The 17,489-nt window shown below is 38.7% G+C and overlaps 1 protein-coding gene across 2 annotated transcripts in view; it reads right to left on the reverse strand.

Annotated features, from left to right (window-relative positions):
• The window catches only part of KHDRBS3 (KH RNA binding domain containing, signal transduction associated 3), a 184,136-nt gene that overhangs the window by 122,011 nt on the left and 44,636 nt on the right, over nt 1-17,489 (reverse strand). For both annotated transcript variants that reach the window (XM_087447417.1, XM_087447416.1), the window contains exon 2: nt 308-426. In XM_087447417.1, coding sequence (XP_087303543.1) covers nt 308-426 — 119 coding nt within the window. The remainder of the gene's footprint in view (nt 1-307; nt 427-17,489) is intronic.

The following is a 17,489-nucleotide window of genomic DNA, read 5'->3' on the forward strand; positions in this document are numbered from 1 at the left end:
TAACAATCCAACCTCATCTTACAAAAGAAGAAATTAAAGTAGAAAGAAATTAAATAGGTTGTCCAAAGTTACATCACTAGTATAACTCAGAAGCATAATTTTTTAGAGTCCCATAACTCACACTAAAGTCAAACAGAAAAAAATGGAAGCACTAAATAGGTTTTTAATTAACTTTAAAAGTATGTATGGGGGGGCACCTGTGCTAAGGGAAAACACCTCAGGAAAATATTACACAGAATATAAATTAAACATCTGCTCCCCTGCCAATAAGTTTAACACACCTGCAGTGCGGACCTCACTGTCTTACCTTAGGGAACTGTTTTACAGGAATTAACACTTTCTGTCCCAGCTTCATGTTCTTATTAATCACCACATCAATGTACTTTTCTTCATCCTTGCCTTCTCCTTTTTGAAACTTTTCTATTTCTGTGAAGGAAAAAAGATAACCATGAAGTGTATAACTTAGAACTCCAAAGATTGGGAGTTCTTGTTATCTCTACTGTGGCATGAAATCAAACACAGAAATATGGACCATTAGATTGTTATAAATTTTTCCAGAATGATATATTTCCCATTTTATCAATGATTCTTCACCAGTACAGTGGAAAAAATGCATAGACCATGACTCTACAAAGTCAAATCTCAATTGCCCATGTTAATGGAGGAGAGCAATGGATGAGCTCACCAACAAATACATGCATAACAATAAGTTCCTTGGGGCCTTCTGGAATCCTAAAGAAAGGCTGATCAAATAGCAAAGAAAAGTCAGCAAGTATTCTCAGTTCAGTGTTACATCCCTATTTATCAATCCTGCCTGGCTCTCCAAGGCTTATACCACCAAGAATTGATTCCTTAAGATGGCATTAAAGCCCTCGACAACCTTCTGTCAGTGGACATCCCCAACCACATCTTCCCTCCTCACAAGCGACACAGATCAACTCCATGCTCATGTCTTTGATAACGCTCTTTTCTCTACTGGTAACGTTATTTTGATGACTTCAATTTCATATATTTCCTTCAAGATTCAACCACATTAAATACCACTCTTTATAGGCGACTATCCCTTTCCTCAATGGGGCAGCAGCAGTGGGAGAATCAAATAATCTCACCTTGATATTCTCAATGCACTTTATGTACAACTGTACTATAACTCTCAGACAAAAAAAAAATTTGGTACCTCTACTATAGACAATGTTTGTGCCTCCCCCATTCATATGTTGAAATCCTAACCCCCAATCTGATGGTATTAGGAGCAAGGCTTTAGGGAGATGACAGGATCATGAAGTTGGAGTGCTCATAAATGAGATTACTGCTGTTATAAAAGAGACCCCAGAGAGCTCTTTCACCCCTTCTGCCATGTGAGGACATAGCAAGAAGACCACTGTCCATGAGCCAGGAAGTGGGCCCTCACTTGACTCCAACTCTACAGGCATGTTGATCTTGGACTTCCCAGCCTCCAGAACCCTGAGAAATAAATTTCTGTTGTTTATAAGCCACTCACATTCTATGGTATTCTGTTATAGCAGCCCAAATGGACTAAGAAACTCTCCCACCAGAACATAAATTTCTCTTAGGTAAAATCTGTTTCTTCATTCAACAAACATCTACTACTAAGCACCTCCTGTGTGCAAGTTCCAGATCTTGGAAAATCTTAGTTTACTCTTTCCTCACATTACTGCCTATAGCATTTGGCTGCAGAAGAAGTACATGAGTATGTGCTGGAATGACTGCTGAATGAATGCATACATGGACCGTTCCCTCCACAGACTGACCACCAGATACCCAGGGTCAAAGAAGGGTACCAAAGCATGGAGAAGGTACCAAAGACGGCATTAGTTGTACAAAGGGATACACGTTTATTCATTTTGCTTGTTGAGCCAGGAATATTTAAGAATTTAACGTGTTTCACGTTCATGAGATAATTCAATCCTCACAACAGACGAAAAGTTCAGAAAGGTTACTTTACTAACAAATGGCAAAGGTAGGATTTACCCACAGGTTTGTCTCACTCTAAAGACAGTGTGCCACTGCAGTCTCTTCCACTGTTTCTTATGTCATCTCTGACAGAAAATAAGATTTTCATGGCATCCTTGGATAAACAGAGGATGTGTTTAAAGCTAGAAGCTTCAGGCCTGGGGCTTCAGTCATCACAGAAGAACCTGGTGTCTGCTCTTAGTAATTCTCCAACCATTGGCCCCTTCATTCTGCTTATTAGCTCTAAACCCCTAACTGTCTTTGCTGTACTCAGAGTTGAGCCTGATCTCTCTCCTCTACAGCAACACAGTCTTGACACCTATCGTGATAGTCCTGAATGAAGTCTTCCTTACCACTTTAACAAGTGTCAGAAGAATTTTTTCTTTAACAGTGCATGGTAGAAAGTCAGTATATAGGTGGGGTGTAGTAAAAAATATATATTTGTGTCTTTGTCCCCAGTTCCTGGCACAGAGCTCCTAAAACTCTTGGAATTTCCTGAGTGAGGAGAGTGCCTTTTGTTATGCATAACAAGCCCCTCTCAACCATACCTGAGTTTATATTAATGAGGTGACTCTTGGAGGATGGGAGCTGGTTGCCAGGAAAACCAACCACGTGATTAGAGGGTTGGAACTTTCAGCAACTCCCACTTCCACCCACCTCTGGGGAGAGGAGAGGAACCAGAGATGGAGCCCAATCATCAACGGCTAGTGATTTAATCAATCGTGCCCACATAATGAAAACTCCACAAATACCCCAAAACAACAGTGTTTGGAGAGCTTCTGGGCTGGTGAACAGATCCAAGCGGTGTGCCTAGAGAAGGTACGGAAGCTCCACATCCCTCGCCCCGCACCTTGCCCTACGCGTCTCTTCTATCTGGATGTTCCTGACTTGTATCCTTTATAATAAACCATAACAGTAAATAAAGTGCTTTCTTGAGCTCTGTTAGTCATTCTAGCAAATTACTGAACCTGAGGCTGGGTCGTGGAACACCCAAATTTGCAGTTGGCCAAGCAGAAACAGGGCAGTCTGGGCACCCCATTTGCAGATGACATCTGAAGCAGTGGCAGCCTTGTGGGACTGAGCTCTTATTCTGTGGGGTCTGCCCTAACTCCAGGAGTTAGTGACAGAATTAAATTGAATTGAACTGTTGGACACCCAGCTGGTGTTGGAGAGTTGGTTGGTGTCAGAAAACACTACACGATAGAGATTAAGAGTGATGGGGGGAGAGATGAAGGAAAGGAGAAAACGACCTGAAGATAAAAAAGGATGGCTGAGAGAAAGGAACAGCAAATTAGCTCTGCAGCTTCTGACCAAAGCGTCTAAGAATAAAGATAAATACTAAATCTCCAAATAAACTAACTGATTATTTTGTCTGCTTTCTTGTATTATCCTATATTTTGATCCTGTAAAACTGATTCTAAATAGAATCTGCATAGGAACAATATACACTGAAATAGAAGGATGTGAAATGTAAAGATTTATTCAGATCATTCTTGCTATTGTTGTTGAGAAAACCTTTCAAAAGTACTTTTAATTTTGATTCTTTTCTATAAAAATAAAAAGTATACATGGTAAGTTTTAAACAGTATAACAGGATATAAAATTAAAAGGTTTCACCTACACTCATACTCCACAGGTGGTAATAATCAACAATTTGATATACTCTTTCATAAATTTTCCATGAATAAATAAGCACATGTGAATGCACACACGCACACACACAACACACAAAGGGTTTGACAATTGTAGAACTAATAGCATAAATGAGCTAAGTTAGTTTTGTTTTCCTCAGTAAAGAGCAAGTCACAGGTCATTTGCACCATGGAGTATAACAATTCAGGACTTCAGCTTTCATTAGTAGAAGAAAATAAATTCCACATTTTTATTTATCCATTTATGCTATAATTGGAAATACCTTTAGCATAGTTAGAAGACTGAAAAAAATTAGGTACACTGAAACTTCCTAGAAAAAATTCCATGTACATACGTTTGTCAAAATAGATTTAACTCTCTATTTTCTTTTCAAATAACAAAGCATTTTTACAATTTTGAGAACTTATATGCACTATTTAATATTTAATTTTATAATCAGAATTCAAACGTTATTCCTTGCATCAGTGACATTTGTTTAACATTTGAAGTAACATGTCAAGTCATAAAGGCTAAAATGTAGAGAAAAATAATGTATTTTACCACATATTAAATTAAAATTTGAGATATGTGTATGATTTTAAACAGGAAAATAAAAATTAAAAGAAAACATATATGAAATATCTAATTTCCTCTCTAGAAAAGAGTCAACTTTGCAAATCGTATGTCGCTAAAATACCTTGTTGTTACCATAAGTAAGCTTTGAATTATGTTGAAATATAATATTTCCCTGTTTAAGATTTATCTAAAAAATGTTTAAAGCCTGATGCCATGTTAAAAGCATGTAGTTTTACACGTACTAAATTTAACACACAGCACAGTAATGGAAAGAGCCCCAATCCCAGACTCTGGAATCAAACAGATCTGGTTTAAATCATGGCTATTGTACTTTTCTCTGGCCCTTGTGCCCCCCAACATTAAATTCAAAACTGGTCAAAACTTTTATTTCTTTACGTGCTGTTCAATCAATAATTTTGTATTTTCTACTTGATTGAGGATCCTAAGTAGTTTGATGTTTTCATGAAGTCCAATAAAATACAATGCAAAAAACAGGGGAATTGTACAAGATGATCTATGAAATCTTGAAACAACTTTCCAGTATTTACGCCTGTCCCTAATTGGGAGTTTCATATTCCAAAACTCATGCGACCACCCCTCTACTCTTCCGTGGGGAAGGGAAGGTACTTCACATCCACCAAGCAGGATATAACCTTTTAGTTAATTGTAGCAAATGAAGGCCAACCACAGGGAAAATTCAAGCAGATTTTCAAGGTCGAATGCATAGGGGATTTGACTTTCACTAATCCGCAGATTACATTTGTTACCATACAGTTTAATGTACCAATGGCATCTCCCAGCTCAGAAATGATAAGCAACCATGTGATTAGGTTTTAGATAACGTAGGGGATTAAAATGCCATGTTTTTAAACCATGGACACTACATTTCTGTCAGCCCAGAAATCGAATGTCAGTTATGTCTTTTTTGGCTTTTGCTCATTTCTTTTTTGTTTTTGCCTTGGTCCAATACAGAGCTTCCTAAACACTTACCTTTTTAACCTACCAAATATATTAAAATCCACTAATCCTCTAAAAATAAACAGTCAAATAATCTTTGAATTTAAATCAGTTAAATTTCCAATATAAAAAATTTTAGTAGTGTAAATTTTCATTAAAACTGCTTAAATTCGCTCACAGAATCAGACACATCTAAATTGATGTTTCCTTGGTCCCAGCAGCTCCATTTCTGGAGTTAACTGAGTCCTGATACATTGAAGAAATTGTACTAGGTGCTGGGAATAGAACAGAGAATCTGAGGGATGGAAATGGATAAATGTAATACAACGTGCACAGTGCTGCAGAAAAGGGACTAACTAACAGCTTTGGAATCTGTACAATTATTCAAAAAGCTATCAAATATGTGTTAAATTCTTAAAGGATAAGGAATGGAGACTGCCAGCAAAGAAATGATGAATTCAATGACGTAAAGTAACCCCGTGTGACACAAGTTCACATTCACTCATCTGATTAGACTGCACAGTTGATATATGGAGTTTTACCAAGATATCATAACCTATTTTTTTTCCTTTTCTCTTTTAACAGTACAAAATGGAACAAATCAGACAAATAATGATGACAAAATCCTATAATCATAGAATCAGTTAGTGAGCAAGCTTAGACATGAACTCAATTTCCTGACCCAAGTCCTGGGTTCTTGCAGAAAGATGGGGCACAGTGAGAAGTGAGAAGTTCACAGTGAGAAGAGAGGTAGATCTCTGTGGCCAACAAAGAGAAGAAATGAGGACAAAGCATGAAAAGGCAGGCCAGGTTCTTAAGGTCAAAACTGAGATACTAACAGTTCAGTAACCTCAGGGAGATACTAAAAGTTGTTGGCTGAGGAATAACCTGATGAGAGACATTCTGAAGGAGAGGTAATCTGGCAGCTGAGTAGAAAAGGAAATAGAGGAAATATGGAGAGAGAGAAAGCAGATTAAAACACAGCTGGATAATAAAACAAACAAATGAATGTTGAACTAGAAAGTATATTTATATTTAAAGTGGACAGAAGATGGATAGGAAGCCACCAAAGAGGCAAACCCTTCATATTTAGAGACAGCATCAAGCCTACTGAATATCCAACTAAACACACAGCGACACAGTTGGCGCCCCCTCCCCTTCCTCTATCTTCTATCCCGTAACTGACCATCTTTGTCCACAGGTTCTAAAGCACCACGCTCATCATGCCTTAGGCTTCTGAACTTGTTCTCCAAGATTGGAATACTTCTCTGGACTTTTTGCCAGCAATAACCTTCTCTTCAGTGTCTCCACCTAAATTCCATCTCCTAGAAAGGCTGTCTTTGAACTCCCAGACTGGTTAACCAAAAAACCACAGCATTCTAGTATGATACTCACTACAGGTGTAACTTCCTCCTTAATGTTTGTCTTCTCCAACAGACTGTTAGCTACCGCCTTTAAATTCCTTTCAGAGCACCTGGCATGTGATAAGGGCTCCACAGACACATGCCATAAGAACAAATGATGGAATGACTTATCATTACAAATAATACATATGCATTCACAGCTCTACCTTGTATACAGTATTTTCACTGCTTTCTCTCACACGATCCTGACAATATTCCAGGAAGGTTCAGTGTTATTCACATTTTGCACATGAGAAAAGTTAGAAAATATATTTCTAAAAGTAAGACAAAAGCAAGTAACATTACCAAGACTCAAACTCAGGACTACAAATCCAGGACACTTTCCCAACACATTCCATCAACATGTCATTAGAATATCTTGTCTAACTAACAATGCAACCAAGCCTGTAGTACACAGTGCTTCCATAAAGGAAAAAAAAAACTCCTTACAAAACAGGTCCATGAAAGAATGTATTAACAAGCCAATGAAATCCTAAGCTGAGCACATATGGAATTTATCATTTAGTATGAGAAACTTTTAGCTGGAAACCCTGATACTCTGCAACTCTGCCTAATCCTAGAGCCTCTGTTCTTTCCCTGGGTAAATGATCCAAGGAACAGGATTCCAGCAGGAAACATGGCATTCAAACTGGGTAATCTGAAGAGTTAATTAAGGGCTGATATACAAAGGTGTGAATAGTGCAGCACTGGAGGTTAGTTAGGAAGAGAGGTGTTATTGCCCCAAGGCACGAAGCATGAAGGGGCAAGGAAAGGAAGAGAGAGAGAGACGTTCCTTCTACCTCCAGGGCAGCGTGACAGGGTTGTAGACTTCCTCCAAAGAGAGAAGCAGCCAACCTGTGGGGACCTACCATGGAGCAAGCCAAAGAGAACAAACACTCTGATCCCACTTCTCCCTCCTGCCAGTCCTCTGCTGGTGACCTTCACTGGGTAGGTACTGACCCATCCAGAAGCCAGAGGGTAAGAGTGTCTGCTGATACAGGCTTCACACCACCCACATCAGCCTCCTGGGCCCACAGCAGAGTAGAGAAGGAGAGAGGACTTGGTAAGGCAAAAAGCAGCTCCCCAGCCCTGTGCCTTTGTAACCTGAAGGACTCTTTGCAAAGAGTTTCCGATACCTCCCTTACATATAGCAGTTTCCATCTGAGCTTACCACATATACTATTATACAGCAAAATACTAAAAAAGTAATGAAAATTGCTTCAGAGATCACTTATTATACCAGTACTACTTAAGTAATTATTATTACTTTGTTGACAATGATTCACCAAGTATAGGGCTATGTGTTTGACCTAAAGTCTCTCTCTATTCTAAGAAATGTATGATCTAGCACCGCCACTTTACAGACTAAGACCCTGAGGATTCAAATGGTTAAAAAGCTTGCCAAAGGTTAGACAGTTACTAAGTAGCCAAGTCAGGATTCCCATTAAGGTACATCTTATGTCAAAGCCCACCTTATTAGGTATTTAACAGCTATTTAACAGAAATTCACAAAAGGGTCAGAAAAGTATAACTGAATAAGCAAATCAGCCTGCACAACAAAGTGGTAGTGTGGATAGTGATGCAGTCAACAGAGCCTGCCTTGTCCAAGCACCTTAACTCTGACGAACTCATTAAAGGCCAGGGCTTAGCCTGGACCTGTAACAAAAGGAGAAGCCATGAGTGATGATACTACACGCTCAACATCCACAAACCTATTTCAAAATAATACAACAGGCCAGTGGGAGGATTTAAAGTGATCTTAAAAGATATATAAATAGTGTTCACAGCCATTGTAAATTCTATTTGAAAAATTACTAAAATGTTACTGTGGCTGCTGGTCTGAAAAGAAGTTTTTTAACCTCCAACATGACAAATGTTTTCACTAAGGAATTATTTTATTTAAGCAATCCAAACCTAACTGAACACCTATTAGATTCAAACCAGAGTTGAATATACTAAAGCCTGCCCAGACTAGATTGATTCATACAGCTCATGATCTTGCAAATAATCTTCTATAAACAGAAATAAATGGCACAGCAGAATAGAGATGCATATCACTGTCTAATAGGACGAATAGGCTCATCATAAATAAGCATAAATATACCATCCAGAGAGCAGGAAACAGTCAATACTCTAAATATTAAGAATGCCTGACAGTAAACTATTTTTATAAAGACAGAACAAATATTTGTACACAAAATATCCTTAAATATATACACAACACATAAGATTAAAACATACACACAAGGAAATGACAGCCAAATTCCTCCAGGAAGGAAGAATGGTTGATAGGGAGGGAGGAAGGAAGAATTAATTCTCCCCATCATGGAAAATTAACAAAAATATAACAATAATATTGGTAGCTGGAATTTATTTACTATCTTCCAGGTATTTAATCCTTGTAACACTGCAGCAAAGCAGATATATCATCTTCATTGTACAGAAAAGAAACAGCTGCTTGTTCTAAGTCACCCAGTGACTTAGCTGAGGTCCCACAGCCAACCCAGATCCAGGATTCCAATCCCAGTTTATCTGATTCCTAAATCCATGCTCCCTCCAGTTTCTTGGTGTTACTATAGCAAAGGGATCCTGGTCTGAATTGAGAAAAAAGTGCTTTGGAGTATTATTTCATTTTCGGTGAAACTCACCAAGTATCCAAAGGAATAATGTTTATTACAGTGCTTTGAAAACTATAACACACAATGCAAATATGGGTTAGTATTGTTCACTTAATACAATGCCTAATTTGTGATGATTTATCTACATGATGATTTATCTCTCATTGCAGAATGGATTTCAAGAAGAATTTGTGAATGCAATATGATTCTGGAGAATCAAATCCAGATAACTAAAAAATTTTGAGCACTACTCAGAAATATTATAAAAATTTTGTCAAATTCTTTTTAAGAAAAAAAAAATGCTTCCAGTGTACTGGCACCTTAATTTCCCCTTCAATATACACAGTCATTCACCAAACAAAGGTACCATGGCATAAAAAGAGAAATACAAAGATAAGACATGGTCATTCAGTGCTTCAATGAAATGTAAATTTATCATCTAAACAAGAGGAAAGACTCAAAGGCCTTCAGAAATAAGTAGGGTACTGGATTTTGGTACTAAATTCTAGCAATTTTCAAAATAAATTTCTAATTACAAAAGGTTTTTTAAAATTTTAAAACAATAAAGATCAAAGAATGGAAATCAGAGATGAGATATTCTCTAAAACTGGTAGAAGGAAACTAACAAGTTGAATAATTACTATATTCTAGACACTATCCTAGAGGCTCTACATACATTTAATCCTCATAACTTCTCAGAGTGTTGGGACAAGAATTATCACCCCCTTTTTTCTTATATGTAATAAGTGACAGAGCTAAAGTGTAACTGCAGGACTGTCTGACTCTCAAAAGTTTCGCTTCTTTTCCAAGATACCACACAACTGGCTTCAAAACAAAACCTTCCAAACCAACAGGTAAACATAATAAATTCCACCTCCAATAAATCAAGAGAATTTTATAGCAAGAGTCTGTCAACTGCATTCACTGAATGCTGGTGGTTTACTGAGAAATACAACAGAAGCAGCAGAGGAAGCTAAAAACGTAACAAACGTACAACAGTGCATGCTGTTATACACAGCAGTGAGGATAACAAGTGGTCAGAGCTCAGGGTCACCTACAGTTTCCCAGTCCTAATTAAATATTGGCAAATTTCTCTTCTATTAACCCATTTTCATCTGGTAGTAAGGAAAGCTCTGAACTAAATATTTATAGAAACTGGTCACCATAGAATGGCTCAGCTTCTACTTAAATCACCCAAAAAGGACAGGCAGGAAGATGGACCTAGATGACAGAGGAAAAGAGACTAGCAGTTCTTGCCTTTCCAAACAGATCAATCCCTTGGCTATTCCAAATGACTCAGGATTATTCTTAATATAAAAGCATCTGTCAAATAAAGATCTGGTAAACCCACAGACTAAATGAAGAAAACAATGCATTATGTTAATTCAAGTTGATAATGACAAGTCAGTAACTACGGAGAGGAAGGATGGGAATACCTACTAAAGACTGAAAAAGGAAAAATCTACTTTTTAGTTATACCTGCCAAAGAGTTAAACCACATTTCTCACTTTTAATTGCAAACATCATTAAGTATACTGCAAAAGACAAGCTATCTTAAACAATTATCAGGCTCCAGAGGTCACCAATTAGAACCCTGCAAGGATTTGAATTAAAAAAGGTTTTATGATTAGGTGAAGTAATGATCCAAGAAAGAGATTAGTTCTGTTCAGACTGCACTCATTATAAAACCCATTTCCTTTGTGTGAAGATTCAATGTCTTTCTCATTTATCCCGCTGGCATTATCACACTTTGAGACAGAAATATGACTGTACTAATGATATTCTATAACAACCATATAATGCAAGTATTTTGCTCTCTGCTACTTTCATATCTAATAAGATCACCAATGAATATTTCCTATTGGTTAGATATACAATATCACAGATTCTATGGGTGTGACAGACCTATTCAAAATAAATTCAAAGTAGGATACAACCATGCTACAGCTATACATTTTTAGGTCAGTTTCATAATCATCATCAGTCTCTATTTATATAGCAAAGAGTCAGAGTAACTGGGGGAAAATAATCCTTAAAACATTAAATCATATTTTTCACATGATGATTATCTACAGGGTCACTTTTATAAAAAGAATTCTAAAAATAAAGAGCATCATCAAGGATTGCAACTCGATCCCAAAGAAAACATCTACTTTGATGCTATTTAAAAGGCATATCAACAAAACCATAAAAGAATAATGAACGTGGCTAAAAAAAAACCCAAAAAAACCAGATAAATATTAGTATTTTTAGGCATTTTGTATGTTTTGTACTATTATTTCCCTCATAACTCAACGCTCTTCTAAACTACCTGAAAACTGCCAAACAGGCATAAAACATTTTTTAAAAACAAAACACAATTACAGCAGAAACATGTATTTTGTCACTCAGATTTAATGATCGTAAAAAGTTAAGACACTGATAAAAAATCAATCTGCATATATTTTAATAGTCACAGCCTCTGAGGACAGGAAATATCTCAACATAGACACATACAATTATTGAAAATGAGGACAATCTTCCCATGCCAAGTTAAAGCCAGGAAGAGGTACCCATACTAGGTCATCCTCCAGTCACATTTTATATATTGCTTCTCCTTATGAGTCAGATGTTATCTCCTCACAGTGGACATTCCCACTGGGAGTTTTCTTAAAGGGATTCGTCAAGTTAGGTATAGATCTTCACATTCTAGACTAAGCTGTACACTAAAACCATTTGGAGTCTTATATAAAAATAACTGTGGGGAGGCCAGCCAGTAGCATTCGCTTGTTTTCACTTTGTCCTTCAACCATGAAGTACTGAGTTAAGCAATTATGCACTCTAGTGGGTTCCACTTCTCAAATCTACTGACAACTGACTCATCTATTTTAAGACTTGAATATACAGATTACTTGTTACTTTACAGAATTGTACCACATGGCCTGTCTGGGCAAATGAGCTGGAATCAAAGGATAAATACAGAGGTTTACTTTGACTAAAACTAACAATAAATATCTTAAGTTGATGTCTGTCTTCTATTCTTGTCTTAAACATAGGAGGTAGGATAATTTATTGATCTATTCTATGAATGAGCAACAAACAAGATGAGAAGACTAATAACATAGCCTTATTATGTTAGGCTATGACTAAGATTAAGACTAATAACATAGCCAGGAATGCAGAGAAGTGTTTCCTTAGACCAGTTTCAAGGATTTACCAATTTTTAAATCAACAATGGTTGCTGGCCCACCAAAGGGCCACAATACATAAAAAAAATACACAGTATATCTGAAGTACCACTATTTCATGGCAGGGGGGCGGGCGGGGCAGGATGACTAGGGGGTAAAAAATGTCTAAAAAGGCTCTGTAAGGGAGGAAATAATGGAAAAAAGTTGAAAAGCACTGTCTAAGAAAACCAGTTGAAAAAACTGAAAATGCTTATCCTACAAGATAAATGATTCAGGAGAGAACAGCACTTATATACAAATATTTTTGTCTGTCATATGAAAGAGGGACTAGATTTGGTCAGTAAGAAGAACAATGGTAGAATTAGGACTAAAAGGTAGAAATCATAGAGAAAGGAGTGACCACTCAAATTAGAGACATGAAGATTCTAATAATAGCATTTTCCAAAGATGGAGCTAGCTACTTAAAGAGACTTGAAGTTCATCTAGAGTCCTGTCCAGCACAGGCCGGCCTCACCTGGCAGGAACGTTACAGAGAGGATTCAATCATCTGACAGCAAACTGAACTTGAAGGTTCCTTTCAGCCCTGAGACTTACACATGTCCTTATCATCGGTCTCACTCTTATACACATAAAACTGTTATTCATCCTCATATCCCCAGCACCTAGATCTGCACCATGAATATAACATGCATTCAAAGAATATCTGTTGAGTGAATGATGATATTCTTCATGGAAAGGCACAGTAAGACATGAGGAACTTTTAAGAAGACTCAATGTTTGAATTAACCAAAATGGAAGTGACCTATCTTTCAATTTCCATAAACAAACCATCTATGCCAGTTACTAAGCTAGTGTCTCCCAGCTCCCTCCATACCCATCCACTCCCTGTTCTAGAATGCTGGGCAGGGACTCTGGAAGTATATTTTCTCCTCTGCCAGCAGTTCCCTAATAGGTTCTGCATGGGGAGTGCCAGGGTTGGGGAGACTGATGGAACCTGTTCCTTCGATTTTCTTTCCAGTTCCTGGCAGCATATCAGAACAGCGTTCTCAAATTTTGGCAGTGACAGTGATCCCCCTCCACCGCCCCTTCCCAGAATCTTATTTATTGCACCTCCTCAGCAAGCCAGGACCCTCTCCTCAGAGGCCTGTGTCCCAGCCCTGTGAGCTCCCTCTTCAGGCTCCTGAGTAACGGCCCTGAGTGGGCCTTGGTCCCAGGTCCTCCATGGTTCTTCCCTTCATTACTGCAGCCCTGAGGGTGATGGCTTACCACGGTGCCTGTGTTACTACTTCTGCGTTACTTCAGTATTCCCCACTTGCTTTTTCAGTCATCCAGCACCTGTCTAACCAGTTCTTTATATTAAACCCTCTGTTAAAAGACCTGGTGTGATTTCTGTTTACCTGACTAAACCCTGGCTGATACGCCACTTTGGTCAATTCCTGGAAGTGTAGCAGAAAGTACCCAGGAATCAACGGGCTGGAATTCTTAAGTACTGTGTGCCAGGTACCATGCTAGGCCTTAAGGATGGCCCTCAGGGGTCCCAGCTGACGCCAAACGGGGCAGTAAAGTGGAAGGGAGGACAGGTGTTGGAGGGGCAGCTTCAGTTTGACCTCTAGAGAACCTTCAGCAAGTCACTTAGCCTCGCTGAGCCCTCATTTCTTCATGTATAAAACTGGGGGTAAATCCAGGCTTGTGTGACTCATCCCCGACCCTTGGGGTTGAGAGTCACTAATCTAATGGCGTCAAGCCCCTTCTAAAATTTGATTCTTCTACTTCAATATTTCTTGGAAACTTAATAATTAAACTTTTTTAGACCAGTGATTTATTAATGGTAATAAGGCTCTAAAGAAAAGGCCAGACAAGCTTTCCTGGGGGACAGCATACTCCTGCAGCACCTCTTCTACCTGCTGAGAGCACCTTCTTCCTTACTTCCGCGGTCTCAACTACAGCGTGCGGAGCTGAGGGCAGAGGTGACTGAAGGATCGCTGTGGTGGTAGGCCCGTTTACTCCCACTCCACCTCCAGTACACATCATAATGATCACCATCAGAGTTTGGAAAAACAGTATCTATGTAATGACATTAGCATAGATGTTCTCTATACAATGGAACCATAATGAATATCCTGGAGGCTGAATTATCTGAGCTAAATTTCTGATTTCCCCTGTGAAAAAGCACAGGAAGACAATCTAATCTGAGAGTATGCAACTGCAGGTGATGTTTACCTTAAGAAGCATACCTATCAGCATCCTAATTTGAGTAGCACAGAGTAAATTTCTATGAATATATAACCATTCAACACATTATTCAGGGGGAAAGTGTTTATCATCTTCAAAACGTTTGCTATTCCAAGAACTAATTAAGTTTACAAACTGTGTTGTGAATACCAGAAGGCAGTAGATGTACAAATCATATTGTTAATTATGCCTCTGACAAAGCAACGGTATTACAGGTATTACATACAAATGCTGCAACCAGCCAAGTCGTTTAAATTCCATGATCTCAAGCTTAGGAACAAACGAAACTCAAAACATGAGCATAAAATGAATGTAAAATTAAGTTGCTTAGAGGAAAATTCAAAAATAGCCCTAAGTGAATGCTTAATTGAGTTATTTTGTCACCTGTTTTTGCTTATGGCACTCCCAGAACAGCAAATTAACCTATAGCCTCCAGACAAGCACAACTGTCTAGCGTTTTGACACCTGCAATAAGAGAGTATAAATTAATGATAATGTGAAAAGAAGAGCTTAATTTAGTGAGACTTGAAGTAATAAAAACTAATAAAAACATGGGTTCAAATCACAGACTAGCACTTACTTACAGAATGACACCAGGGGGAAAAAAAGCAAGTCAGAGGGCTCTCAGCCCCGTCAACTATCACTTAGGAGTACTGAGACGTACTCCTAGAGCTGTGAGGATTCATGATGTACCTCAAGCACCCTGCCTCGACACCATGCATAACAAATTCTAACTCCTGCACACTCCATGTTTCTGCCTATTAATGCAAGCAGAGCGGGGCTGGCCCAGTGGTGTGGCGGGTAAGTTCCCGTGCTCCGCTTCAGCGGCCCGGGGTTCACTGATTCGGATCCTGGGCATGGACCTATGCAGCGCTCATCAAGCCATGCTGAGGTGGCATCCTACATAGAGCAACTAGAAGGACATACAACTATGACATATAGCTATCTACTGGGGCTTTGGGGAGAAAAAAAGGAAAAAAAGAGGAAGATTGGCAACAGATGTTAGCTCTGTGCCAATCTGCCTCAAAAAAAGAAAAAAAAAAGATGGCTTGTTATGCAAGCAGAGGCATATATAAAGAGAAGGCTAATAAACATTTAATGAAAATTTTAAATATTAATATACTTAAAGATAAAGATCACTAAAAAAGATTAGAGTGATAGTAACTCCCAATTCTCTCGTAGTCAGAAAACCGATCAGCTGTGGTAGGGCCACCACTGTGAGGGACCTGGGCATGGTAAAAGGAGGAGAACTCTGCACGTGAAGCTGGAGGCTCTGGAACTCTCTGTCCTAACTCACTCCTTGCTAATTGTTTATTTGGGTGAATTCTTATCTTCTCTGAAACTCAGTTTCATTACCTATAAAATGGGGATTGTCTCTACCTCACTTAGTTGACATGGAAGTTAAATGAGCCCATGTAAAGGAAACCATGCATAGCCTGAAAGAGCTACTCAAATATCAGTGGGGCCATACACTGGCTGCAAACAATTCCTAACCAGGAGGCCACACCTAAGCAACATGAATAAGTCACAGAACCACAGGTCATTACAGGAACCTCTCCAACTGTAGTTAAAAGAAGGCTACTAGGTTAGGCCTCACTTTTGCCTTTTACGTGCTAGCTCTCTAAGCTCAGAGCTTCTGGGGAAAAACACGTCTGCTTTCCTCCAAGGAGCAGTGAAGGGGATATGCTGGACAAAGGAAAGTTCCCCTAGAACAGTTAGTAGAACTGTGCATATGCACGATACCTACAGGAAACTGGCTACTGGGAGGATCTAATAATACCAAATTGGAAAATGTACTATTACAGTATATACACGTATATTTCCATATGACACTGTTTGTCTACTTACTATGTTATTCCTGTCCTAGAAGTACGTCAGTCATACCACATGCACTCAGGGATTATCTAGAAGGCAGTCAAAACCACCTAGTCCAGTACTGTACAAAAGAACTTTCTGTGATGATGGAAATGCATATCTGTGCAGTCCAATACAATAGGCACTAGCCACATATGGCTACTGAGCACTTGATATGTGGCTAATGTGCCTGAAGAACTGAATTTTTAGTTTTATTTCATTTTAATTAATTAATTTAAAGTTAAATAGCTACAAGTGACTAGAAGCCACCAGAATACAGATCTAGAATACAGCCAAAAACTAAAAAGGAAGTAAAAAGGCATGTGACCAGCAGAAAGAGACGTTATAAAGTTCAAACATTTATTTTTTCCTTCAACAACAACTAACTGTGAGCCCACAACATACTATCTCTGCTCCCTAACAAACACCTAATGACTCAGAGCAGCAGCTTGATGGGATGGACACACACAGGGATTCTGGAGTCAGGCAGCCCTGGGCTCCAAGCGGTGGTTATGTTACTGTATAATATAATGATATTGACCCTATTCTCAAGAAATATATACTTTAGGAAAGACTACATGTGGAGACTCACAACACAAAGAACAAATTTTAAGCACACTAAGTATAAATGAAGTATTATGAAGTTTAAAGGAGGCAATAAACACTTCTAGATCGAAAGACCACAGGGAACTTCAGAATGAGTGATATTTTAGCTGAGCCTAAATGCGTGGACTTGGAATGTCAAGGGGCCTCCTATGCATGGGGAGCAGCATGAGCAAATCTCTGTAGACATATCCACGGTAACACACGCAAAGAATACAGAGCAACAGAGTGACAAACGCATAAGGTACAAAGAGGGGAATCTGGTGACAGACTGAAAAGGTAGACAGACCGGAGACAGACTGGGAAGGCCCTGTAATGCTATGCCAAGTCGCTCCTTTATGAAAGGATGCAAGGCCTAGGGAGGCATCTGTATAGGGCAGTAGTAGGAGGAGACTCAAGGTTCAGAAAGACAAACAGCATTGTACAGCAATGCCCAATGGCTGAGGATTCAGTGTCCACCGCTATTTGTGTCA

The sequence above is a fragment of the Ceratotherium simum genome, chromosome 23 (genome assembly GCF_057802395.1).
Source record: "Ceratotherium simum simum isolate JZ-2026a chromosome 23, ASM5780239v1, whole genome shotgun sequence".
In the NCBI taxonomy this organism is placed as follows: Eukaryota; Metazoa; Chordata; class Mammalia; order Perissodactyla; family Rhinocerotidae; genus Ceratotherium; species Ceratotherium simum.